General features: G+C 46.0%; 2 protein-coding genes across 2 annotated transcripts in view; one reads left to right on the top strand and one right to left on the bottom strand.

Moving 5' to 3' along the window:
* Positions 1–26,219, bottom strand: part of CPQ (carboxypeptidase Q) — a 638,038-nt gene that overhangs the window by 442,540 nt on the left and 169,279 nt on the right. The gene's annotated exons all lie outside the window — the stretch shown is intronic.
* GDF6 (growth differentiation factor 6) lies at positions 660–25,940 on the top strand. Its single transcript, XM_081953100.1, has 2 exons — positions 660–1,051; positions 24,421–25,940. The coding sequence occupies exons 1-2, from the start codon at positions 709–711 to the stop codon at positions 25,359–25,361; spliced, it is 1,284 nt and encodes a 427-aa protein (XP_081809226.1). The 5' UTR covers positions 660–708; the 3' UTR covers positions 25,362–25,940.

Genomic DNA, 26,219 nt, shown 5'->3' with positions numbered 1-26,219 from the left:
GAGATGAGCACCCCCCCTAGAGTCGGGGACAACTAGCACATATATGCAAGGGGAACCTTTATCTTTTAACCATGACTCTTGACTATCACTAAGTGTTGTATCTTTTTATTCTTGATGAGTGTATTTTTATTCTCCTTATGTCCACTGAGAACCTATGCACCAAAGACAAATTCCTTGTGTGTCCAATCACACTTGGCCAATAACGAATTCTATTCTATTCTATTCTATTCTATTCTATTCTATTCTATTCTATTCTATTCTATTCTATTCTATTCTATTCTAGCCAAGCCTAGCCTAGCCAAGCCTAGCCTAGCCTAGCCTAGCCTAGCCTAAAACGGGTGAGTTAAGAGTTTGAAAAGGGTAGGGAGGATTTTCTCTACTGGACCGGTGGTCCCTCTTGCCAGAGGGCCCCCCCCCCGGGTTTGAAGACCCGGCGTCCAGCTCTGCCTAATGCCAACTACATGATTCCCTCTTCTGAGCGGGAGGCGTGACCGCAACCAAGGAAGGGGCGTGTCGGGGGGGCGCAGCGAGGAGCGGGGGGCGTGTCCCGTCAGGGCTCTGGCCTCTCGCGCTGGGAACGCCGCGCCGCAGACGGCCGGAGGGAGCTTCGCCGGGCTGGAGGCGCTGGTGCTGGCCGTGGGCGCCGAGCGAGGAGGCCGGGCGGGCGGGCGAGCGCTTTGCTCCGGGGCAGCCGCTCGCTCGCTCGCTATGAATGCGGCCCGGGCTCTGCTCTCCGCCGTGTTCCTCGCGGGTTTCTTCTGGGGGGATCTTCCCTGTTGCCAGCAGGCCACCATCGCCGCCACCGCCGCGCCGTCTCTCCGGGAGCCCGGCAAGGGCAAGCGGAGCTGCCGGGAAGGCGGAACGTCCCGATCAGCTGGAGAGGCGGCCAAAAAGGGACCGGCTGCAGCCCAGCCGCGGGTGGAGCCCCACGAGTACATGCTCTCCCTCTACCGGACCTATTCCATCGCCGAGAAACTGGGCATCAACGCCAGCTTCTTCCAGTCCTCCAAAGCGGCCAACACCATCACCAGCTTTGTGGACAGGGGGCGAGGTAAGAGGCTCAGCACCGCGGACGGGGATCTTCTCGCCTGTGGAACACCACCCACTCACCCACCTTGCCCGCGATCTCTTCCCCGCTTCCCGCCGGTCTACTGCACTGTACTTGGGCGCGCTTCAGTGCACTTCCAGGCAGTGCGTCCGCCGGCCCTTCTGCCAAAGAGCAGACAGGTCCCTGGTCCTGCCGCAGGCGCTTAGGCACCGCTACCCGGCAGGTTCTTTTCCTTCCCCGGGCCGGCTCACTCACAGCTGCTCTCCTGACCGCTTTTGGGATGGGGTGGGAGCACAACAGCAGCACCCAGGCGCCTCTTAGCCCACGACGGCTAAGCTGGCTGCGAGCGATGGGAGTCGTGGTGCAACGTGAATTGGGAAAGCCTCTGTTCGGGGCGTGTTTGTGTGCAAGGTTCCTATTGAGCGGGATCTCCGGGTTTGGGAGGAAGCTTTAGGATTGCTTGCGAGCAACTGCGCACCAGAAGTAAGGCTCCCTGAGTAACAGCATATTAGTTTCGGAATAAGCACACAGGTAATGGACTCTGGCACTTGGTGTTAAAAAGAGCAGCGCCTTCTTGGCTGACTTGTTCAGGATGGGGGCAACCCCCCCCCCCCCCAGCGCTAGGTTTCTTACACGTAGAAACTTAATCTGGCTCGCGTGAGCCCTTTCCTGTCCTGCTTCCTTATTTTCACCAAGCCTGATGGGACATTCACTTAGTAACAGCAGTAGTAGTGGTGGTGGTAGTAGTAGTAGTAGTAGTAATACAACTCTTTCGACTGGCGTGCTCGGTCTTAGAGCGGGAGTCGGAGAAGGCTTAGCCGCGGTTCCCGACGTGCTTTCTTCGTGCTCTAGCCCCAAATCCCGACGCCCGTCCCTTTCTTCCCTATTCGCTTCGGTAAGAGACAACGCTCTCTTTGCACCACGGGGGCTGAATTCGACTTCGGCCCTTCCGTCTTCGAAGGTTACGCCTAAGCAAGAAGAAGGAGTTGAAAAGCGCTTCTTTTTGGACGATTTTGCGCATCCCGGGTTTTTTCGGGATGGAGGAATGGATAGGGAATCTTTCTTTCTTTCTTTCTTTCTTTCTTTCTTTCTTTCTTTCTTTCTTTCTTTCTTTCTTTCTTTCTCCTCTCCTCCTCCCTCCCTTCTCTTCCCTTCTCTTCTCTTCCCTGAATTCCGGAGATCAGGCACAGTTTCCGAGATTCCGATGTGAGGGCAGGAAGTCTGCGCAGACCAAACCAAATCTTGGGATCGCGTGCAGAGCGCTTGACTTGCGTTTTCTCTTACTTTTTCGTGCTTCACCTTCAGGCTTCTTCCTTTGTAGGAAAATAGAGATTCCTGCTCAGAAACCTTTGGGGCTCCATTCTGCGTCGCTTAGTTGCGCCAACTAGCAATTACCGGTTAATTAAACGGCCGTCCCACGGAGTTGCGATTTCCGGAATCCCCACACACCTTTTCTTACCTCTCACTTCCCGTTCTGATCTATGTCCTCCAGACCTAAGCGGGATCCATGAGCTATCTCGGAGGCTGAGGTTCAAAATAAATAAAAGGAAACCCAAAACGCTAGTTCCAAAACGCTAACTCTTTTAGGTTTCTGTGAATCATTGGGTGGTATCCTATAATGGGGGGGGGGGGGAGGTGGAGGCGGCTTTGAAACAACTCCTAAACCATGGAGGGGAGGCGGCGGAGAGAGACGAGTCCCTCTTCCTTTGAGACCAGGCATGGGTACTCTTATTTGCCGCTTGCTTCTCTGTGTCATTTATGGGGTCAAGCAGTCATCATTGCTACTACTTCCCCACGGCATTAATTTTACATCACCTCGCAGTGGTCCATAATGCTTACCATGCAGCCCCAAAATTCTGGAAAATTTTTGAGGAAGAATCGATGGAATTAGTTTGTCCACGGGAGGACTCGGTGTACCGCAAAAGGATTTGGGCAGTGAATTTGAATTTCATCTCCTTGAAGATCCGTAAGAAAAAATTGTTCCGGGGATGCGGTGGGGGAATGGGGACTTTGGAATAGTTGGTTTTGTCCTCCTCTTGGGGAAGAGTTAAGCCCCTGGGGGCGTCAGCATTCTCATTTTTTTTCTGGCAAACGCCGAATTTGGTGGGTGCCCGTCAGTGGCATTTTAAGAATGGATTTCGCATGGACATATTTTTGCAGAACTGCGTTCATAGCCTCGGCTGGAGTGAGCAGAGAAAGAAAGCGTGTCGCGTATCGTTTGTCTAGATTTGCAAGGGGGCCTGGTTGGCCCGAGAGAACTTCTCCGCTCTCGAATAGAATTAAATTATTTATTTGTCGGTGCACACTGCACAACCTATGTACAATGAGATTGGTTGAGCTCCCTCAGTGCACACAATAAAATTCACAGTGAAGACAGAAAATCCCTCACCCAATAAACCATATTAACAAACTCCCAGTCCTATTGCACCAGTGTAAACCTGTTGCACGTTGCGCCGCCCCTGCAAGTCCAATGGTACTACGCGGTCTTGCTTTTAATGACTGACCATTTCATTGCAAAGGGTTAAGCTTCTCAGAAAAACAAAACAAAACCAAAACAATTTCCTTGCCTCTCCTTCTAGGTAGGGCGTACAAACGCCTTTCATTTTTGTAGGCTTGTTTTCATTCTTGGTTGCACACATCGCGCGCCGTTCCCAGTGCCTCTTTTGGTGAGCAAAACAGGAGGGTACCCCGAGATCTTCAGGACTAGGAATCTTGGGGGCGGGGGGTTGAGCAGGAAAAGAGCGGGAGGGAGGGAGGGAAGGCGTCGCGCCCAAGCCTCCTGGTTGGACGGAGAGAAAGGCCTCCTCCCGCCCCCTGATTTTGATTTGATGTGTCAAGGGCTGTGACCTGGCGCTGGAACTTCTGAGCATTAAGTCCCTGATTGGAGTGGTTCAGCAACGCGATCTAATTGAGCGCTGCTGTCATAACAGATCAAATAGTGTCTGGTCTTTCCTAATGAAGTGGGAGCTGCCGACAGCTCCGGATCAGTCCGACCAAGACTCCAGTGTCCCTCCGAAGGGGAAGACGCCCTCCGACGCCCCCTCTCTTGTCTGTTTTTAAAGCCCATCTCCCTCCAGTTCTCCCTTTCGGCTGTTAATTGCTGAGACTGCTTATACTACCCATGCTATTTTTTAAAAAAACAAAGTCGTTAAAAGTCCCCTTCTTGCGGCCTATCCGGTCTCCCGGCTTCCTGCAAATTCCCCAACATGCATCCCTTGGAGCTGCGGGAAAAACAGTGCGGGGAATGGCTGAAGTGCCACTTCAAGAGGCGAAACTTAAGGTCCGATGCCGGGTCCTGCTCTTGGCAGGCGCTCCCCGGAGGGACAGCAACAAAAGTAGTAACCAGAAGGGTCGGTCTTCTTATTATTATTTTGTTTCAAAAACGTCTTTCCTTGCTGTTCCCCAAAATTTTCGAGTGTAGGAGGCATATTGGTGAAATCACGACGCCGCGATAAACAGCAAAGTGCTTATTGATTGCTTCAGCAGGTGGCAGCACCTGGCTGGCATGGTCTGCGCTGGGAAGCTAAACGGGGGCAGATTTAGTTAGCAGTTGGACAGGAGGCCACTAAGCAACCCCGGGGTTCTGGCTAAAATGGGAAGGCTGCCTGCTTTCACACAACGCTAGACAAAGATGTTGGCAAAGAAAACGAGCCAGATTTGCCAGCTCCACTCTAATAAGTCTTTATTTTTCAACACTTCTCCTTATGTCCTTTATGTTCAGCAAAACAGCTTATCTGTCCATTGCCTCCCTGCCCTTCGTCTCCGCTGGGGGACCGCCAAAGACTGGCCAGGTCAGTGGGCCGGTTACTTCCTCAGTTGCCCTCCAATGTGGGAAGAACCATCCCAATGAGGCGGTTGGGAGCCGCGTTGGGTCATATATCCCGTGTCTCAACTCCAGGGCTTGTAGGTTCGAAGTTCGCTTCAAATATGGGGGCTCAGGATCGGGGGGAAAGCTTTGCTAGGGTAGATTTCCTCAAAGGCCCTTGGAGAAAATCCCAGGAATCTTGGATTTCTCCCTACGTGGGGCCGGAGGCTGGATCGCGGCAAAGAAACGGAGCTAATAAGAGCGTAGCTTTGGGATGCCCCGAAGATCGGATCCTCCTTCACCTGCTGTAGTTCCCTGATCGACATCCTGTCTTAGTCTTGGCTTGCTTGAAACCAGGGGGGGGGGGAGGTTGGCATCGAGCTTTTACTTGTAAAATCGCCTCGAAGGATCTCAGACTCCAGATTCTCTAACTCGGCTCAGTCCAAAGAGATCTCCCTCTCAGTAGGCGCCGGGTGCAGTGGCGGATTAAGGCTCATTGGTGCCTTAAGCACTGGCGAATCTTGGTGCCCCCCCTCCTTTGTACACACTGTACAAATCTTCATTGGGTTACCCCCCTCCTTTCTCAACTTTGTGTTGCCCCCTTGGGCTTGGTGCCCTAAGCACGTGCTTAGTTTGCTTAATATACCACTGGCGTGGGGGGGGGGGGGGAGGCTGCCTTGGCTGAAACTGCTTTTAGCTGCCAGGGTCCTCAACCCGCCTCACCCAAAGAGTCTAAGGTGGAAGGGTTCAGCGGCGCCTTTAAAGATAGCAGGTTGCACCAAAACAAGAGTGAGAGAGAGAGAGAGTTGAGGGGGGGGGGTCTGTGTGGAATAGGGGAAAGATTTGAAAACCGATGGTAAACTTCAGAAATTGGGTGGGTGGGGGGCTGTAAACGGTAAGCTACCTCCGGGCAGTTGGGTGCGCACAGCCGTCTAGCCTCAGAAGGCATCTTTTGGCTCTGCCCTCCTAAAAATCCTATGGGACGCCCTATTCTCCTGATATCACCTTGGCTGGCGCAAGTAACCTACCGCCCCGCGCTTTTTTTCCTCCACGGGTTGGGCTTATTTGAAAGTAAGTTTCAAATGGTTTGGGGTTCTGATGAGCAAAGTAGGTTGAGGCGTTTGCTAGGATGGAATTAACCAACAATAAACCAATAAGCCTTTTCCAACAGCCTATCTATCCATCGGTTGTCTTGGATTTCAATCCCATTATTCCCAGCCTGCTGACTGCATCTAGAGGGCACCCGGGCGTAGCAGGCTGCTTCGTCCCGGACCAGATCCACCACCCTGAGCTAAACGGATCCTGAGCTGGGAGGCCTTTTCCTGCAACTCTTTTTGGACATCTTGAGGCGGAATGGGTGGGCGACACCACCCTATGGTCGGGTCTGGCGGGAAGAGAGGCCAGGCGACTCCCGTTTGAAATTCTGGAACTTGGCTGGATTCTAAGCAGATCCTCGGACTGGGCCGGTGGGGCGCCTATGTGGGAATCCCATCTTGACCACACCTTCTCTCCAGTTGGCGTGATGGTTGCGCGCAGTTCTTGGGTGACCTTGAGGTCAGTTGGAGGAGTCCTTTTTTGTGTGAAAAACGCAGTGGAGATCAGAGGGCCGGAGGGGGGCAGAAGACCCCCAATAAAGCAAGGAAGTAGAAAATCGGGGAGAGGAGACCATAAAAGAAGAGTCCTTCTTCTCCCTCCTCCCTTTCCCCCTTCCCTTGGATCCAGTGGCGAATTAAGGGTCATTGGTGCCCTAAGCACTGACAAATCTTGGTGGTCCCCCCCTCCTTTGTACATACTGTACAAATCTTCATTGGTTTTTCTTTCTTTCTCAACTTTGTGGTGCCCCCATTGGGCCTGGTGCCCTAAGCACGCGTTTAGTCTGCTTAATACACCACTGCATGGATCGTTTCTGGATCCAAGACTATGAACCCTATCAAGCAGCTGACCGCTCTGTAGCGTGGACATCGCTGAGCCGAACTTAAACTCCTTTATTTGAGCGTAAAGCTTCCTTCGAGTCGGTAGAACTTATTCTTAAGAAGCGAATCCTGTTTATACATCGATGAACTCGGTAGGCCTCGTCTCCTTCTCGGGGTCGCGCTGCGGGCAATTGTCCTTGGGAGTCGGTGCGTGTGACTCCGCCTACATTTTTGGGCAGGGAGGAGGGCAAAAAGAATTTGCCATGCGGCCAGCCTGTTCAGACTTGCCTGGAATTAGGGTTGGGGGGTGCCTGGGCTCGTTCTCGGGTGGTGTCTCCTGGAGTGGGGTTTGGGAGCGGTGAGTGGACCGATTTGCGCCAAGAAATTCCCTCCTCTTTCTTTTCCCCCTCACTTCCTTTTGGGCTTTTGTTTGTTTTATTTTTCTGCGCCTGGAAATATTGACCTCAGACGTGTCTAAGACGGTGTTTTTCAAACGTGGCAAATGTGTGCACTTTAACTCTCAAAATTCCCCAGTCAGCGTTTAAGCTAAACATCGTAAAGTTTCACCTTTTGAAAAACACTGGGGTGACGCGATGCGCCTGCCTATGCCTAGAATCAGTCCTGGAAAACCTGTTTCATTCGGACCCATATTGGGGCCTCGGAACCTACTATGTCCCCAAAAAAAAAAAAAACCCACCCCAGAAATTTAGGTTTGCGCACAGCTATCGGCTAAAACGGGGTTGGTTCGTTTGTGGGGTACGCTGCGTGTGTGTGTGTGGGGGGGGACACACGACTGAAACACCTGCTCCATCCCAAAGCCCAGCTGTTTTGCCCGCGCACACTTATCGTGTGGTAAGGGCTCACTTAGATTTCCTGACCTGGCCTTCACCTCCGAGAGTTGTGGAGACCTCGATGACCAATACCTACGAAGTCCGTTCAGGCGGCTGTGCAGGTCTCCAGGGAAGGCAGCGCTTTGTAAACGAAGCCCCGTCCTAGTCCCGATCCTATCTCTTGACTTCCAGGGGCGCTTCCTTTCAAGCTCTTGGGCGTAGAAATGCAGGGCTTTGGCCTTAGTTTCGAGCGTCGCTCGCCGGAGAAGAGGCCGTTTAGCGGGCTTGAAGGTGGATTCTTTGCAGGCGGGGATTTCCTGCTCAATGACCTCCCGTTCTATTCAGAGGAAAAGGGCGGTTCAGGCAGGTGGGAGACCTTCTCGGCTGTTCGATTACCTCTTCGGCCGGCGATCCAGCTGCGCTCAACTATTTCTAGCTTCATAGCTGAGAAAATACTTTCGCCATAGCCCTTTACCAAATTTTATTCAAGCAGATGTTAGACTACAATTCCCATCTGTCCCAGGCGGGAGGGAGGGAGGGACAGAGAGAGGGAGGGAGGGAGGGAGGGAGGGAGGGAGGGAGGGAGGGAGAGAGAGAAGTTGGTTTTCCTTTTAGACTTTGGCAAACCAGGTTGTTTCAATTCCATTTTTAAAATGTGAGACCAACGCTGTGAAGCCATATATCACCCTGGCGCCAGGTATGCCTAAAAAAACCAACGGCGTCGTTTTAAACTACCCTGGAGAATGGTGTGTGTGTGTGTGTGTGTGTGTGAGAGAGAGAGAGAGAGAGAGGGGGGGGGAGGGAGGGAGGGAGGGAGGGAGGGAGGGAGAGAGAGAGAGAGAGAGAGAGAGAGAGAGAGAGAGAGAGAGAGAGAGAGATCTCCTGGGATCTCCCGTCTCTCTTTCTCTTAAATGCGGGGCGAGGGGTAGGTGTGCCATAGGAGGAGGTCTTTAGCAGCGTCGACCCCACCGCTGTCTCCAGGAGCCGCCGATCTGCGAGTACCGCACATAAGAGGAAGGATCCCTTTGTTATACTGCATTTGGAGTTAGAAACGAGTTTAAACATCAAAGGAACGGGTGTGGACTTTTATTTCATTTTACCAGAATAGGCTATGACAATCAGGTCTGGATAGATAGATAGATAGATAAGATAGGATAGGATAGGGGAGAGAGAGAGAGAGACAGACAGACAGACAGACAGACAGACAGACAAATTCCTTGTTGTCCAATAAAGAATACTATTCTATTCTACATACATACATACATACATACATACATACATACATACATACATACACACACACACACACACACACACACACACACACACATACTCTTAGTTGGGAAAAAAAGGCGCTGGCGCCCTTTCGCTCTGAGAGGAGGGGAAAAAGACTTGGGGAAGGGAAGCACCTCCTGCTCCCACCAAACGCTCGGCTTTTAGAGTTCAACTCCATCCCGCAAGCTTCCCTTTCAGGCCAGATTGCACCCCAGGCTTTTCTTCCTGGGGTACCTACCCGGGCATTTCCTTGAAAGGACGAAGAAGGCCGCCGCCTCTTTGAAGCTGGAGGGCGACAGCCCAAGAACACCCATCCATCTTCTCAACGCTGCGGCCCCGCTCCATCCCTAAGCCCGTTGACTCCGCCTGAAACCGCCTTGAACAGAAGGCCGTGTTTAAACCCAAGGCCGTGCTTAAACTCTTGGGTACCGTTTGGTGGGCTGCAGTTGTCCGATGCAGGCTTCCTCTTCTTTCCCACAGTAAACGCGCCTGAAGTCGATGGGGTTTCTTCCTAAAATGTGTGCTTTTCAACTTCTTGTGCAAACTGCTTAGTTATAGGCAATTGCTTCGCCGTCTGACTGATACCTAATTCGGATTTACAATTCCTCCGCCTTCCTCCCTTCTTACGCTCCGCCCGCTTTCCTTTCCTTTTCCAAAGGTGTTAAGATCAATGCTGTTCCAACTGCCTTTGGTTCGGCCAGCGTGGCTCTTGTTAGAGAAACTGAATTCGTTGGACACCGCCCGTCCTCCTTTCCTTGTTGACTCGCACGGGTTGACTCGCGGGGATTTGAGAGGCTTTGGCTCATGCTGGTCTTTGAAGCTTTTTCCTTCTAAAACGGCCCAACTAGCCAGGATTTACTATTTGATGCTTCTACTGCTCTTGCTTGGGCGTTTCTCGTATCTATAGGAGACCGTATGTTGTGATTAGCGGGACGGTATCAATAAAGATTCTTTTAATCAAAGAAGTGACGTCTTTCATTCCCCCCCACCAGCTTCAGTTCCTATTCAATTCCTCCTATTAAAGGAAGATACAATTTAACGATGTGGAACCTGGAGGGGGATGTGTTTTAGATATATTTAATTCATCTTTAAACTTCAGTTCCTCCACTGCGGGCACAAGATGAAGAAGTTTGAGGAAGGAAGGAAGAAAAAGAAGGAAGGAAGGAAGGAAGGAAGGAAGGAAGGAAGGAGTAAAACGGATTGTAATGAAGAAACACCGCATGTTTTTCTGTTGGCACTTCAGCTGTGGAAAGAATGAATTTATCAAGCTTCCCTTAAAAACATTAATGGAGATCCTTCAGGTTAAGTCTTGCCTTTGTTTCCTGCTTTGACAAGGGACAATGGTCCGGGAGAAGGAAGAGCCCGAGAGAGCCAACAGAGCCCTTTGAAAGCTTTGGGCTTTGCTACCCTCGAGAAGGGCCCGGCAGCCTGTTATCTTTGTCCACCCTCCTGCTCCTTCTCTGGGTGGGGGAAGTTCAAAGGCCCACCGGAGATAGGAGACTAGGATCAATCAGCTCCCCGCGCTGGTGGGTCCCCTTGTTTTGAGATTTCTGTCGGGAGAGAGGTCAATCCAGAAGCTGGCCAGAACCTTAGAGTTTGGCGTCTTCAGGGGGCTAGAGCGAGCCGGTCTCTTTCAATGAGTCCAGGGGTGAGTGGGAAGAAAGGAAGCATTTTCTACCTACGGTGATAGAAAGGATTCCTGAGTCACCTTCGTGCACCACGAGTGGGATGTTTTCTTTTTCTACATGATGTCTCGTATGACTTATTAACTTTAAGCGTGTGAGAGAAACGTCAACACAATTGTATATAGAAGATGGTGTATATAGCGAGTCTTCTACACGCGAGGAATCGGCTCTTAGCTCTGAAAAATCGAAATTTCCCTAGTTTATAGCTGCCTAGGCCCTAGACCGGCGATCCCCCTTCTCCAAATATTAACTATACCTCCTAAGCTTTTCTTCCCTTGAAGCTCCGCCAAGACTTACTGGCAGGAAGGGCGTGAATTGGGGGAAAGGGAAGGAAGGTGGAGAAGATTCCTTTCCAACAAGCCGGCAGTTTTACATAGAGCAGAGAAATAGCATTGGGGATAACAACAGCAGCCTTCCCTCCGAATCTAGGAAAAGCCCTAAAATAGTCTGTCTGTCTGTCTGTCTGTCTGTCTGTCTGTCTGTCTGTCTGTCTCTCTCTCTCTCTCTCTTTCTTCCCTGAATATGTGTGTTCTCTGTCTGTCTGTCTGTCTGTCATCTATCTATCTATCTATCTATCTATCTATCTATCTATCTATCTATCTATCTATCTATCTATCTATCATCTATCTATCTATCTCATTTATCATAATTTATGTATATGGTTGGACGGGAGAAGGTATTTCTAAGCTTTTCTTCCATCGAACGTCTCTTCATTCGTCTCGAAGACTCCGCAGCTTTATCAGAGATGATAAAATATCCTTCGTGGTTCCCTTAGAAGATATGATATGGGTCTCGTTTAAAATAAACGCCCCACTTTCTCTCGCTCGCTCATCCCCGAGGCCTGTCTGCTTCTGCGCCATCCTGGAAAGGGCCGTTTGTTGTCGCTCCATACCTCGGAATACCTGCTTTGCAGCCGATCTTCCCCTTTGCCTCCTTTATGGCAACTTTCAAGGTGGCATTTTAAAAATCCCATGTTTTGGGGGGCCGGGGAGATTTCCGCTAGCGGGAAATCTATTTGTGGCGGGAGGCAGATTTACAGCCGCTTCGAAATGGGGAGGAAAATGCACTCTCCTTGACGTGTCTTTCATTTGCCGGACAAATACAGCACTTCCTTTAAAAAAAAAAGGAAATCCAATGCCAATATTAATAATGCGCTTTTCCTTGGGGAGGCCAGTATCATCCAAGGTGGAAAGCCGGATCGGGCGCAGCAATCCGGGGGGAATAAACCCCTCCGAACCGTCCAAACACTTTTCCCTGTCGCTGCTGTTACTGTAGAAGCCAGTCTACACACAGCTGTTTCTTTTGCCAGTCACTAAGAAGACCCCCGACGGGGCTTATGGGAAGCGACGCTTGGAAAGGCCCTTCTCCGGAGGCGCCCTGTTCTTTCGCCACTTTTGGAGCTTCGAGGAAAGGGGAGCCAAGAACTCAAAGCCGCAGGCATCCTCCACTCCTGAGGGGGTCGGGAAAGGAAAAGACCATCGAAGAGAAATAAAACTTCCGAGGTCTGGGCATCTGGCAGGTAGCGCTCCCATCTCCAGAGGAAGTGGGGCTCGAGTGCCTTTGATTTAGAACGAAGTCGGCGGAGGGAAGGAAAGAGCGAGCGAGCGAGGCAGGAACCTTTCAGCGCTAGTATTTTGCCATCCAGCGATTTAAAAAAGGATGAAGTTATCCCAAGCCTCGCCTTTCGTTGAGAAAAGCAAGCAAGCGTCGGGAATGAGAGGGCTTGCCAACTAGGCTCTCAGCCAGTTGTGGCCAGGGCCCCTCAGGGTACAAGGAAACCCTGCAAATTAACTTCAAGAGAAATGCAGCTAATATATTTTAAATGGTTTAATTCTAGTACTGGGGCAGAATACCGCCTGCAGGTACCTCCTCTGTAAAGGCGGGGGCGGGGGCGGGGGGAACAGACCAGAAACTAGCAGTGGAATTTTGTATTTTCTACATGGAAAAAATACTAAATTCAATAAGGGCTTATTCTCAGGCCCCTGTGTAGAGAGGACTTTAAAAAAAAAATCTTCCTTTTTAGTAATTGAAAATATAGGGGTGGACTGGAACATCTCAGAGAAAAGACAGTTTAGAGAAGTTTTGCTAAGGATTAATTTCTTCAGGAAATACTGTTACAGAAATAGGATTTTTATCCCCACCCTTCCATTAGCTTGCCTTGCGTTGGAAAGCAGAAACAATTATGGAAGGAGACAAAAGGGATTCCAGTAGGGAATTGAAAAACATTCCAGTATCACCCTTGAGATGTTCAAGATGTTCAAGGAATGAAGATGTTTGCCCACAGTTAATATATCCAGGGAGCAACTTCACTTCTAATTGATGCTGCTATCTCAACTGGTATTAAAGGCTCTATTCTATGATCTATTGAAAAATGAAGGCAGTTCACTCTTCATTGAGTTTATGCAGAATTAAGTTTCATCCAACAAAGCATGATTGACTTTCTCTGTTCTCACAGTGTGTAGGGGGAACAGTTGTTAGCAGGTCATTGCTTATGGCATCTGTCTGAAGGGCTTTCGGAGAGAGAGGAGGAGAAACAGGAGGGAGACATTAGGTTGGAAAATGTAGCCCATGAAAAATTAAATGTCTATGGTTTGCTTAAAACATTTCTCCCCAAATTCTCCGAAGATGGGCCACAAGTGAAAATACAAATGGTCCCAAATGTACTTCCTTGAAATTAAGCTTCATTGCCATCACTGAGTTGTCCTAAATTGAAACTCTGCTTAGTCTGCAGATTTGTATCTCAATTATTTCTGGCTGGACGATGGTGGTGATAGCGGGTATACAGCAAAATAAAATGCTGGCATAAAACTGAATTCTGCTGAAGTGTAGAAATTGTGCATCTTCACTCTTAGAATTAAGGAGTATGCATGGCCACTCAGAAGGAAGCAATGTTGGCTTTTTCTGTGACAGTATGAAACTTAAGTTAGACTTTAAAAAAAAACAGGATAGAGAGCATTGATGCTTTTGAACCTTAGAATGAGAGAAGATTCCTGGGAATACTATGAATGGCAAGAAAGAAAGAAAGAAAGAAAGAAAGAAAGAAAGAAAGAAAGAAAGAAAGAAAGAAAGAAAGAAAGAAAAAAGAAAGAAAGAAAGAAAAGAAAGAAAGAAAAAGAAATCATAGAACAAATCAGAGTTCTTATTTGAAGCTTCAACTATCTTATTTTGGACAGTTATGTGAAGATCTAGGTCTCTGGAGAAGTCTGTAATGCTGGGAGCGGTAGAAGGAAACAGAAGAAAAGGAGAACCAAAAGCAAGGTGGCTAGGCTTGATTGCAGCAAAAATGGGTGAGCTATTGGAAGATTTGAAGACAAATCACCCCAGGGTGTTTACATGGTCAACCTCAACTTGATGGCACATATTCAATCTGCAATCAATCAATCAATCAGTTGCAATGATGAATTCTGGGACTGACTGCTGATTCAATCTTGAGTAGGATCAGATTACAAAACTGGTAGGTAGGAAGAGCTGCACTGAACTCAAGGAAGAATTGCTTCAGACTAAAACCTATGAAGGGTGAAAAGAAACCAACATCCTTCGATTCCCCTGTGGGCAGCAGGCCATTCTAAATTTACCAGAATGAAGCGTTTCACAACTTCAGAAAAATCCAGGGTATCCAAAGAAGTTGAACTAAGGAGGGTGGGAGTGCAGCGGGGAGCAGGGCAGGGTGGGGAGGGAGAGACTCGCCAAGGCGAGAATTATGGTATGATGTCATTTTAACATGTTAACTAGGATTCCACCAAATAAATCATATGTATTTCCAGCCGCCCTTAAGCTACTTTCTTGCAAGCAGGGTCAACTGAAGAAAATGGAATGTAATTTCTGCCTTAGTGGATTTAGGAATAAAGGAGTCGAGATCTCTGTTACACACACACACACACACACACACACAAAACTTTTAAAGGAACAGCCACAATGGTATTACAGCCAAGGGCTGAATTTTAGATCCATGTATGAATAATCATGGTAATTTGCCTGAGTGAAAACAGAGGCCAGCCCAGCCTGCTTTCAAGTTGATGCCCTCCAGATGCATTGGGACTACATGTACCAGAATTACCAACCCTGGGATTTTCTGGCTTAGAATTCTGGGATTTGCAGTCTCAACCAGGCCCCTTTCTGACCTTAAGAAAACCGGAAACAGACTGTCCATCGTGTCTTCCTCACCTCCTTATTCTTTTTGCACTCTACCCAATTTTGTTTCTCTGTTGTCTTTACTGTTTCCACAAATTCTATAGGATGTACATACATTTTCAAAAATTGCAGTTTATGCAAGATGTTTGTTTGGCTGCTAATCAAGATCATAGGATGTCTCTTATTTTTTTACTCATCCCAAAATGAAGCATTGGTGTTAGGGCGGTTAGAGGTCTGGCTGAGGGACAGGCAGTTTTGTTATGAGCTATCCTGACAATGCAACAGGAGAGACCTGTTTGAAGATTTGTCCCAATTCCTTCATTAAAGGCTTCATTATTAGGCATGAGTGGGAGGGGCCCTTCTGCATTGAGTTCAAGCATTGATATCTCATGTTATTTGGCTCTCTGGGTATTTACAAAATGAGACCCAATTTTCCCCAGGCTTTTAAGTATCAGTGTTTTAGCTTGTAATAGTTTGCATTGAGTTAAGTGCTTGTTTGAGCAGAAGGGCAGAGAATAAATAAAAATAAATAAAAGGCTACATGAGATTTATCCACTGAATACAATAATTTAATAAAAAGGGAGTTTGAAGGGATTCCCACAAGACTGAAATCGCTCCAGTGAGTCTGTTTTAACTCATTGCTTTTCTTGCCCTGAATGAACATTTTAAATCCATCGGATCATTTCAAATAATGAACCCAAATTTAGATTATCCTCTCTGGGACTAAATCTGGGGCCTGAGCCATTGGTCCCTCTATCAATACAAAATTTAAGAAAATTTAAATCCAGTTTCTGAGAATAGCAATAATCCAGTCCAATTATAGGATTTTTCTCTGGTGATATATATTGGCATTCCTTTCAGTGTTGTTCCTCAACTTCTTTATTTAAAAAAAAAAACCTCTTATTATTTTAGGTGGGGTTTTATTCTGAGATAATGTGATGAGATTACAGCTTCAAATTTACAAGCGAGCCACTTAGGAGCAGGTTTTTGAAGTAAGCCCAGCAAAAGTCCCTGTCTTCCAATATAGAGCTATTTTACTCGTGTCATGTGGCCATATGGTAGGAACCAAACTTCCAAAGTTTTGTGTTCCCCTTTCTCTGTATCCATCAAACTATGTCAAAAAAGAAAACAGCAAAACGTTAAATTATTACTACAGCTTTTGCTCTATGTCTTTAAACAAACATCTTGTTTCATTTATGGATTAAGCTATGAATCTTAGCACATGAGAGAACAAAACTCAGATTAGTCCAGCTGGATGCAAAACAGGTTATCTGAAACATTACTGGAATTTGATACAGACTAAAAAATGCAGTGTTGTTCTTTTAGTGAACATTATGTTGTTTTAGTCAATCTGCCTACTTAACCGCTAATACATCTGAAACAGTCTGAGCCCTGGGCAGCCACAGGATGGGGTAAAGTGACAGAAAATGGCAGGACCCTGCATACATGTCACCATCTTGACCAATCTTTGGTCCACTACAATAAAGGCCAATGGTCTCGGCCTTTGTAATCTGACGTAAAAATATTGAGCTTCCTTAAGCACTGTTTGGGGGCAGCCAAAGGAATGAATTAATGAGGATAGATGAGGCCAACCAAGGCAATTCAAGAGTTAGGCCCTTGCTTCATTTTCAGTTTACATTGGCATCATATTGTCCTGGCAACCCTTCACTCCAGCTTTATTTTGTTCTGAGCCAAAAATTAAAGCAGTTTTGTGCCATTTCTCCACATTCTCCATTTAAGTAGCTTTTCCTGCTTGAGCTGGCAGATTCTCACTGCAGTTACAAGCTGTGCAAAATCCACAAAACGCCACTCCTTTCTGGGAAGTGAGGTCAGATTACCTGCTCCTGGGAGTTGCCACAAATGTACCTTCTCCATGTGAGGAAATGTGGTCATCTTCTCTAACCTCTGGCTATCAGACTCCCACAACTCAGCATTTGGCCTGGATCTAATTGGGGATTTGGCTAATACAGGGGTGTCCAAACTTGGGAACTTTAAGACTTGTGGACTTCAACTCCCAGAATTCCCCAGCCAGCATGGGTGGCTGGGGAATTCTGGGAGTTGAAGTCCACAAGTCTTAAAGTTCTCAAGTTTGGACACCCCTGTCTTAATTCAACACACTGCTCCATCTCTTTGGCCAACCTCAGGAAATAATACTCTATTATCTACTTCTTTAAAATCTCAAATATAACACCCCTGGGCTAATACCTCCTTTTTCTATAGTTCTCCCCATCACTTGAGTATTATTGATTGACCCATTTCTACAATTGGCCTTCCAGTACATTTGCTCTAAGGTGAATTGCATGGGCAACCTAACAATTATGTTTATTGCTGTTATTGCATAATCATCTGTGATTTTGATCCACATTTATAAAGAGTTGTTGCTTTCCAACCATCGTAGACTGTAACTCCCATCACTCTATCACCACCTCTGTCTGGGGATGATGGGACATAAATTATGCACAGAGGATATGAAGTTTGGAAATCCGAGACATTTAAAAACAGAGCAGCAGAGGAAAAAACACCATTGCTTCTCCTGTTCATATACAGAGCAACTGAAGAACTGTAAAATGGCATCAGGACAAATGCATTGTCCTGCCATTTCTTGTTGTAAGATCCTGATTTGTGCATATTTTCATGCCAACGGGTAACTTCGTCTCAGGGAAAGAGTGGCAGCATTAGAGGGAGATTAATATATACTAATTATTATTAAAGGGGTGCTGAGTTTGACAGTCAGAAAGATCAGCAGTTCGAATTGCTACCGCCGCATAATGGAGTGAGCTCCTATTACTTGCCGCAGCTTCTACAAACCTAGTAGTTCGAAAGCATGTAAAATGCAAGTAGAAAAATAAGGACCACCTTTGGTAGGAAGAAAACAGCGTTCTGTGCCCTTTGGAGTTTAGTCATGCTGGCCAGATGACCATGGAGACATCTTCGGACAGAGCTGGCTCTTCGGCTTTGTAATGGAGATGAGCACTGCCCCCTAGAGTTGGGAATGACTAGCACATATGTGTGACGGGAACCTTTATCTTTAATCCTTCGGGAGAGGGTGCGGCTAAGAAATAAATATTTATTATTATTATTATTATTATTATTATTATTATTATTATTATTATTATTATTATTATTATTATTATTATATATACTAGCAGGATACTGATGAGTTAGTCTCCAATGTCAGTCATGAAGTATTGTTACACATGCTAATGAGGACAGCATAGTTAGGCACCGAGTTGTTACAGGTGTTATAGATGTAGAATTAATCCATCTTTGTCAAACCATCAGAGGTGTGTAATATATGATATCCATCATTCAGAGGCACCAAAACCAGACTGCTCTAAATATGAGGGAGCCAGTATATTTACATACCATAATTGTAGGCATTTTGTATATTTACTTTGATAATTAGATAAAGGCAGTAAGCAGTCTATTAATTCTTCAAAACCAGGCCACATAAGACCTTTCAATTTGTATAACAACTATTACTACCTATCTCTTCCTAATACATTGTTTGTAAATCCTCCAGAATCTCTTAGATGAAAACAGCAGTGTAGAAATTTGAGACATACATACATACATACATACATACATACATACATACATACATACATAATTTTAAATCAAAGACCACTGCATACATTCACATTTACAGTATTTCCTAGCCAACTGTTTCTTTGCATGGTTTCACAAACATATTCATTACCAAATCAACTGATAGATTCATATCTCATAGAAAACAAAGGTTCTACTAGGATTTAAATGATTTAGACCAAATGTTTCAGGTTAATGCAGAATCAATACAAGGTTCAATTTTCAAAAAGGAGACAAGGGAAGTTTATGGTAAAATGGATGTCAGTATGCTGGGGGAAAGGAGGAATCATCCCTTGTAAGAAGAACAATAATTGGCAAATATTTTGTAGAAATCATATGCAAACTGGAATCTTTGTGCTTACGGAGAGATTCCATATCTATATGAGAAAAAATTCTATTGCATTCATTGGGACTTCGGAAGTAAGATCAGGGCACAGAATCATACAATTGGAAGAGACCTTGGAGATCTTGCAGTTGAACCTCTTCTCATAATCCTCATATCATCTCACACAAATGACTACCCAATCTCTTCTTCAAAATGTCCAGTGATGAAGCACCCCCAATTTCAGGAAGGAGGCGGTTCTATCTCTTAATAGTTCTCACAATCAGAAAAATTCTCCCTTGTTTTTAGGTTGGTTGGTTTCTTCCTTCCAGTCCTCTTCACCACTTCTAGTTATCCCAATTCCTATCACCAATAATACTCTGCTAGATTATTCTAACAATGTGATAATCTTCCTGCAAGGTCAGTCTATAATGCGTGGTTGTCTACCCAAAAGACCACTGAGGCACATCAAGCACAGTCTCCTGTTTCCAAAAGCAGGTCTTCCTGATGACTCTTGGAAACTCACAAGACTGTTTCCAATGACTGAATTTGTGCCACACAAATCATAAACTACAAAGTAGTTTATATTAAACATATCTAGTCTAAGTAGAAGGAATTGTTTTCAGTGGGTCTTAAGCCCATTGGAACAGATGTAGATTGTAGGCTGGATCACGACCCATTTCAAGCTTGTTACTCATAATGAAATCTGGCTCATAAGAAAGTTGTTCCAAAATCAAAGCAAAAGTCCTTAAAGACCTCTGATTTCAGAAGATGCTTTTATTTAGAGAAGGAGTTCTGTTTAGGCAGAAATCTTAAATTTTGCTCTGGCATCTTCAAAAACCTCTCTGGGGTCTTTTGACCAGTGATGAAAATACTAGATCAGGAGAACATTTAGTTTGACTCAGTTTGTCCTTGGGGCTGAAGTAGTAATGGGTGAAGGAATTTGTCTCCCAGCCATTCTAATTTTGAATGATGGGTGTTATAGTCAGTATCCATTTGCAAGGTGCTATTTTGGAGAATGCTATCTTAATTTTCTATTTTGGTTAGAAGGATGATGAATATGTGTCACTATGAGTGAAGTGTGTTGTTAATTCTTAGCATGTGCAAATCCACTTCCAGATCTTTGCATCTAGCTTGCATTTTTTTCACTTGGTGTAGCTGGTGGTACACGTAATCCTTGATTTGCAACCATTTGTTTAATGACTGTTACAAATGGTGCTTTAAAAAGTGATTTATGACCAGTTCTGCAATTATAATCATCCCAAGAGTCATGTGAGCAAAATTCGGTGAAACTCCTTTAATGACGTTACTTAGTGATGGAAGTTCTGGTCCCACTTGTGGATCATAAGTTGAGGACTACCTGTGTCTGCCATCTAATGTTTTTTTTTTTCAAAACCAAACCTGCCCTTTCAGGATAAGGCTACCTGCTTCAAGCTGGCTGACAGATAAGGCTGCTACCCATTTCTTTCCAGCAAGCTGTTGCGTATTTTAGCAACTGAGCAGAAGGCACGTGCCCAACAATCATGGGGTCCTTTTTTCACAGAGCAGGATTATGAAAACAAGAACTTTTATCTTTTAATTTCTTAGCCTCACTTCCAAGCATTAGTTTAGATCCAGCAGCAGCAAGGGTTGGGAGTTTCTATTAATCTATATTAAGTGCCAGGGATAATGGGAGTTGCAATCCAACACATCTGGAAAGCCTCTGGAAAAAGGATGAGCTAGCAAAAGGATGAGGTTTAGAACAGGAATAAAAGGGTTCTTATTGGATGGCTTTGGGCCAATCACTGTCTCTTAACCCAGAGAAGTTACTCACCTTTGGCAATTTCTAGCTGTGTGAACTTCTACTCCCAGAATTCTCAGTAACCACTCTGCTGGCTGGCTGGGAAATTCTGTGACTTGGCCCACACATCTGAAAGTTGCAAAGATTGGGGAAATACTAACCTAACACCTTAATTTTGTTAAGCTACAACCTGGTGATGACATTATCTTCAGCTTTTTACACAGTATGGAATACTTAAAAAGGGGATTAGATAAGAAACTCTGCAGGATTCTATCTGTCTTCCTCTAGTTTATACAGTCTAAAACTTACTTTGCATACATGTGTGCATCACTCAGTGCCCAAAATAAAATTCTTCTTTGGTAGGGTTTTTTAACATAATATTAAAGGTGACAAGAGGTGCTATTACTGGTGTTACTTGTTATGCATGTCTTTGTAATTCTGAAACTTCCATGGTCCGAAAAAAGCCCCTTGGGAGAGCTTACTCATACCATTCCTTGGCAATGAATTGAAGTGTGAGAAGCTAGAGAAACTGCAGACAGCTGTAGAGAAGACTATGTAAAGGAACATAATTCTCTTGGCCATCCCTGAGCATTTTTTTAAAAAAAGTAAGTCTTGTCCTTGGAAAGAATTTTTAAAGCTAACTGTCTTTCATCGCTGAGGATACAAAGAAATGCAAAGGAGTTTCTCTGCCCAGCATTAAACTTAAGTGGCCTAGCTTGAATCATAATTTTATATAAGATATGTGGTGCTCAGACCTGAAAAGACACCACTATTCATACACTAATTCCTCTGTTACCACAATGGCAGTATTGAGCATTTAATAGAACCCATTAAGAATGTTGGATACATGTTTACTCAGAAATCAGCTTCACTGAGATGAATGGTGTTTTTTGACAATATTTAAAAGCACAACTGAATTGTATACCTCAAATATTGCTTGTATTTATATTTTTAATACAGTTTAAATGCAGTTATTGATTTCAAATACAATTTAGCAATAATTTCATGTTTACACGGGGAAATAGGTATCCAGCAATCTGGACTGAATAATCCCTACTCATTTCAGCACTATACTATATAAGTGTGGTCACTATATTTTATTGGAAAAAATAAAGGACAAACCAGAAAAGGGGACAAATCTGAAACAAGTTCATAATGATAAAAAATATAACTTTGCTTTACGAAGACAATTCTAGAACAAAACCAAGAAAAACTGTTCAAAAATGCATAAAAAGATATCTAAAATCAAACAGTATATATAAATTTTTTTTAAAGACAATTCAATTTCTTTATTTTTCATATAAATGTAAAATACTGTGATGGTGGTACTATTTATACAGTAACAGTTAAAATGACCAAAATAAAGGGGGAAAGTGAATTAAAAAAAACCCTGATAGCTTTCTGAAATAATGGACTGTCATTTACATAGTAAGGGAGGTATGGTCACTGTATATATAGAGAAATCAGATTTTTTTTTAAAAAAAAACTAGAACTGGCACTGAGATCTCAATATGAACATTATATTGACGTTTGGGCCCAGTTACTTTTCAGGGTTCTTCTGAGAATGGAGAAACTACCTTGGAGGAATCACAAAACATCAACCTAACTATATGAATTTATATGCTGACTAAATATTATTATTTTGTACTGAACTTTGTTTAAATGTATAACATGAGTATGGGGGGAGGGGACACCTGCCGCATATTGCAACTGCCAAAATTTTGTAACCTTTCCCAGCACCTTTTTCCTTTTTATTTTTTTAAAAAAACCAATAAAACTTTTTTTTTTAAAAAAAAAAACATCAACCTAAGAATATTACACATCTCGGTGCATTTATTCCAAGGTACATTTGCAGGGGAACAAGTACAGAGTTGCAATCAAAATATGTTAGAAAAGAACTGGCAATCAATATCTAGCTTTACCCTACTAAAAGATATGGAACAGGTCCTCAAGATTCCAAGGGGGGGGGGGTAATACCGGCTAGAATTCACATTGGATATCAAAGAAAGACCACAAATCTCTTTGCGCCAGTTGGAAGTAAGCCCCAGGTAATTTGATAAGGTACTTATAGGATCACAAATGCATGCATAACCTGGGCATTTACAACGTCTGTCAAACAACCACATGTAAGAAGACTTTCTAAGACATTTAAAACACCCCCTCAACCACTGCCAGGAATTAAAAGGACCACACTGTCACCCAACCATAGGTATCTCCTTGCCTAACAGACATGACAGATTTAATCACTCCAACAATTTAAAGGTAATACCATTCACTTAGCTGGTCTGCTTTGCCTCAGTGTTGGTAAAGTGGCCCTTTGTTCAGCACAATGCAACAGTCCTCAATGCCACTGAAACTGCCACTGGCCCCTTTAATTATGTACTGAGGGATCAGTATGGCAGCCAAAAATGTAGTCTGCAAATACTTACAGGCAGAGTGTGTTTCTTAATAAAAGACACAGCATCAAGCACACAATCTTAGGAGAGGCTTCAAGGCCTATTTCAAAGGTGCCGATTCTGGAATTCAAAACAAAGCATTAAATTGCAGGGATGGATAAAATCCACAAGCCAAAGAAATGATCCTTAAAAGAGGAGAATTATTATTCCCACCATGTTTTTAAACAGGAAGCACTATGAGGTGACCAATATATTTGCTACTGGCAATTTGGCTGAATGTGTACATGGCATTAAAAGTCACAATCCGCTGATGAAGCCAACGGCGTTTGGGGTTCACATTTGCAAAATCAGAACACAGTAAAATAAATGACGGATTAGCACAGTGTGTGAAAGCAATCTTTTTCTTGCTATATTACCTGAAGGTATCATGGTTCCCATCATAAGCATCATAGGAATATTACTGGTGACCCTTGTAATCAATAAATGATAAAGACCATGTAGCGGCACTCCAGCAGGAGACTCTTGGTTGCAATATTTGTTGGTGATATTACTCCCCAAAGACATACAAGTTTTATGACGGTAGCTCTTGAGCAAAACCCCAAAGAAAGGGAGAATTTCTGTGTTTGCCAATTTATAAAGCTTTGTATTGGGAAGTAGAAAAATAAGGTGTGACCTGATTTTTCATAGCCTGCACTTTGCACACAGATGTTTTAAAACAATAAAAAATATTCCAATGTGATTACAATGCCTTCCTGCAATCCACAAATAGGAACTCAGATTTTTAAGCAATGAAAAGTGAGCATACATTGTTGAAAAGATGCTGTCATTATGTGTTTTTTTTAACTTCCCCTTATTCCAATTTGGGAAAGGGGTGCTTCATCTTGAAAACGCAGTACAATTAAGAAATGGATTCATCCCTTAATATCCTATCTGCTTGGTAGTTGTGAAAATATACCGGAATCCAATTTGAACAGCAAACATTAAACAGGTCGAGTTCCCTAACATTCTAGGCAAAAGCAATCATGTCAGATAAACTTAAATTTTACAGTGCCAAATGACTACAGCATGAATGCATTTTGTCCTTTGCACTAAAAGGGCACCAGTTATTAGATATAAACCCCTCCATTTGGAAACCTGTGGGTTGCTTGCTACTGTATTCTAGGACAGGGGTCTCCAATCTTGGAAATTTTTAAGCCTGGCGGACTTCAATTCCCGGAATTCCCCAGCCAGCAAAGCTTAAAGTCCACCGGGCTTAAAGTTCCCAAGGTTGGAGACCCCTGTTCTAAGAAGTTCCAAGGCTTTGGATGGGCTCCCTTTTTTCAGTAACTTGTTGGAGAAGTAACCTGTTGGAGCTTTGCTGGCTAGGGAATTCTGGGAGTTGAAGTCCATCAGGCTTACAGTGGCCAAGGTTGGAGACCCCTGTCCTAGGAAGTCCCAGGGCTTTTGATACTCTTGGTTTCAGCAACCTGTTGGAGAAGAGCCCTCAGTTTCTGGAGCCCTTTCCCTGTCCCCTCTTGCACAAGGCTACCAGAAAATGTCCTCCACACCTGGACAAGCTCCCCTCCCCCTCCCCTCGGCCGTCGAAGTTTTCCCTTAAGAGCTGTAACTGACTGCAATTATCTCTCTCTCTCTCTCTTTATCTTGCAGACGATCTTTCGCCCAGCGCTTTAAGGAGGCAAAAATATTTGTTTGATGTATCGACTCTCTCAGACAAAGAGGAGCTGGTGGGGGCCGAGCTCCGTCTCTTTCGGAAAGCCGCCGGCGATCCTTTCTCCAAGGCTCAGACAGGCTTGGCCCGTCTGCAGGTCTCGCCCTGCCTTTCGGGCCGCCGCCTGGACTCCCGGACTCTGGACTTGCAGGAGGCGGCGCCCGTCCGGCCCGGTGGCGGCGACTGGGAGGTGTTTGATGTCGGGCAAGCTTTGCCGCCCCTCCGCGGGCCCTGGAAGAAGCGGCAGCAGCTTTGCCTGGAGCTGCGGGCCGTCGGGGGGACGCGCTCTCAGCCCCACCCGCAGCTGCTGGACCTGCGGCCCCTAGGCTTGGGGCGAGGCGCCCGGGCCCAGCAGGAGAAAGCGCTGCTGGTGGTCTTCAGCAAGTCCAGGCGGAAGAACCTCTTCGCCGAGCTCCGCCAGGACCCGGGAGTCCGGCTTCCTCCTCCTCCTCCGCACAACGCGGCCGCGCTGCCCTGGGAAGCGGCGGGCCCCGCGCAGCTCCGCCGGATGAAGCGCGCCGCCTATAACCATCGGCACGGCAAGCGGCACGGCAAGAAGGCGCGTCTCCGGTGCACCAAGAAGGCGCTGCACGTGAACTTCAAGGACCTGGGCTGGGACGACTGGATCATTGCCCCGCTCGAGTACGAGGCGTACCACTGCGAGGGCGTGTGCGACTTCCCGCTGCGCTCGCACCTGGAGCCCACCAACCACGCCATCATCCAGACCCTCATGAACTCCATGGACCCGGGCGCCACGCCGCCCAGCTGCTGCGTGCCGGCTAAGCTGACGCCCATCAGCATCCTCTACACCGACGCCGGGAACAACGTGGTGTACAAACAGTACGAGGACATGGTGGTCGAGTCCTGCGGGTGCAGGTAGCGGCGCGCCGCCGATCCCCGCCTGCGACCCCGGAGCGGAAGGGCGGGCGAGGGAAGCCTCGGGGAACTCCCACGGCGGAGAGCGAGCGCGCGACAGTGAAAGACACGCGAGGGAAAGCGGGCGTAAAGCGCGCCACGTGCTGCGAGCCCTCGCTCCGCGCTGGGGAGGGAAGAATGGGCGGTCTGGACTGCGCTTGCGCAGTGTTTGCTTCGGGGGTTCCAGTTCCTGCTCCTTGAAGAGCCAGGGAGAGAAAGAGAAAGTACAATAGCTGACGCCGTTTTGGGAACAATGTTTCCACCTCCAGGCAAAGCCGTCTCCCTTAGGATGGGAGATTTTGGTCCGAAAACACATGGCGAAAGTTCCTCTGTACAGTTGCTCGGCCGATGTTTTCTCCTCGACTGGAGGTTTGGAACTTACCCAAACGAGTCCCGTTTTGCAGAAATGAAGCCTTGATTTTGAATCCGCAAACACAACATTTTCTGGGATAATTCACTGCCCCCTTTCCAGTGGTGCCAGCCATGTGACTGGGTGGGAGTGGCTTGCCAGCCATGTAACTGGGTGGGCGTGGCCAACTTGTAAAATGTGGTGAAATTAACAACGTTCTTGCTTAGCAACCAAAATGCTGGCTCAGAAGCTGGCCAGCATTTTGGTTGCTAAGCACGCGAGTCTTAAAGCTGTCAAGCTACAAGACCCTTGCACCCCTTCAAAAAGCACGTGAGTCTTAAAGCTGTCAAGCTACAAGACCCTTGCACCCCTAAACCTTTAGGGAAAAAAACCCCAGGTGTGTTCTAACCTGACAGCTTTAAGACTTGTGGACTTCAACTCCCAGAATTCCTCCTCCAGTCATGTTGGCTCAGG

This window comes from Natrix helvetica (genome assembly GCF_964273705.1).
Source record: "Natrix helvetica genome assembly, chromosome: 4".
NCBI classification, from domain to species: domain Eukaryota; kingdom Metazoa; phylum Chordata; class Lepidosauria; order Squamata; family Natricidae; genus Natrix; species Natrix helvetica.
The sequence above is the reverse complement of the archived record's forward strand: the minus strand, read 5'-3'. Positions and strand labels throughout refer to the sequence as shown.

Excerpts from the sequence above, each read along its gene's own strand:
- GDF6 (XM_081953100.1), top strand. The coding sequence starts at position 709 with ATGAATGCGGCCCGGGCTCTGCTCTCCGCCGTGTTCCTCGCGGGTTTC. Across the intron at positions 1,052-24,420 it reads CTTTGTGGACAGGGGGCGAG|ACGATCTTTCGCCCAGCGCT; the intron begins GTAAGAGGCTCA and ends TTTATCTTGCAG.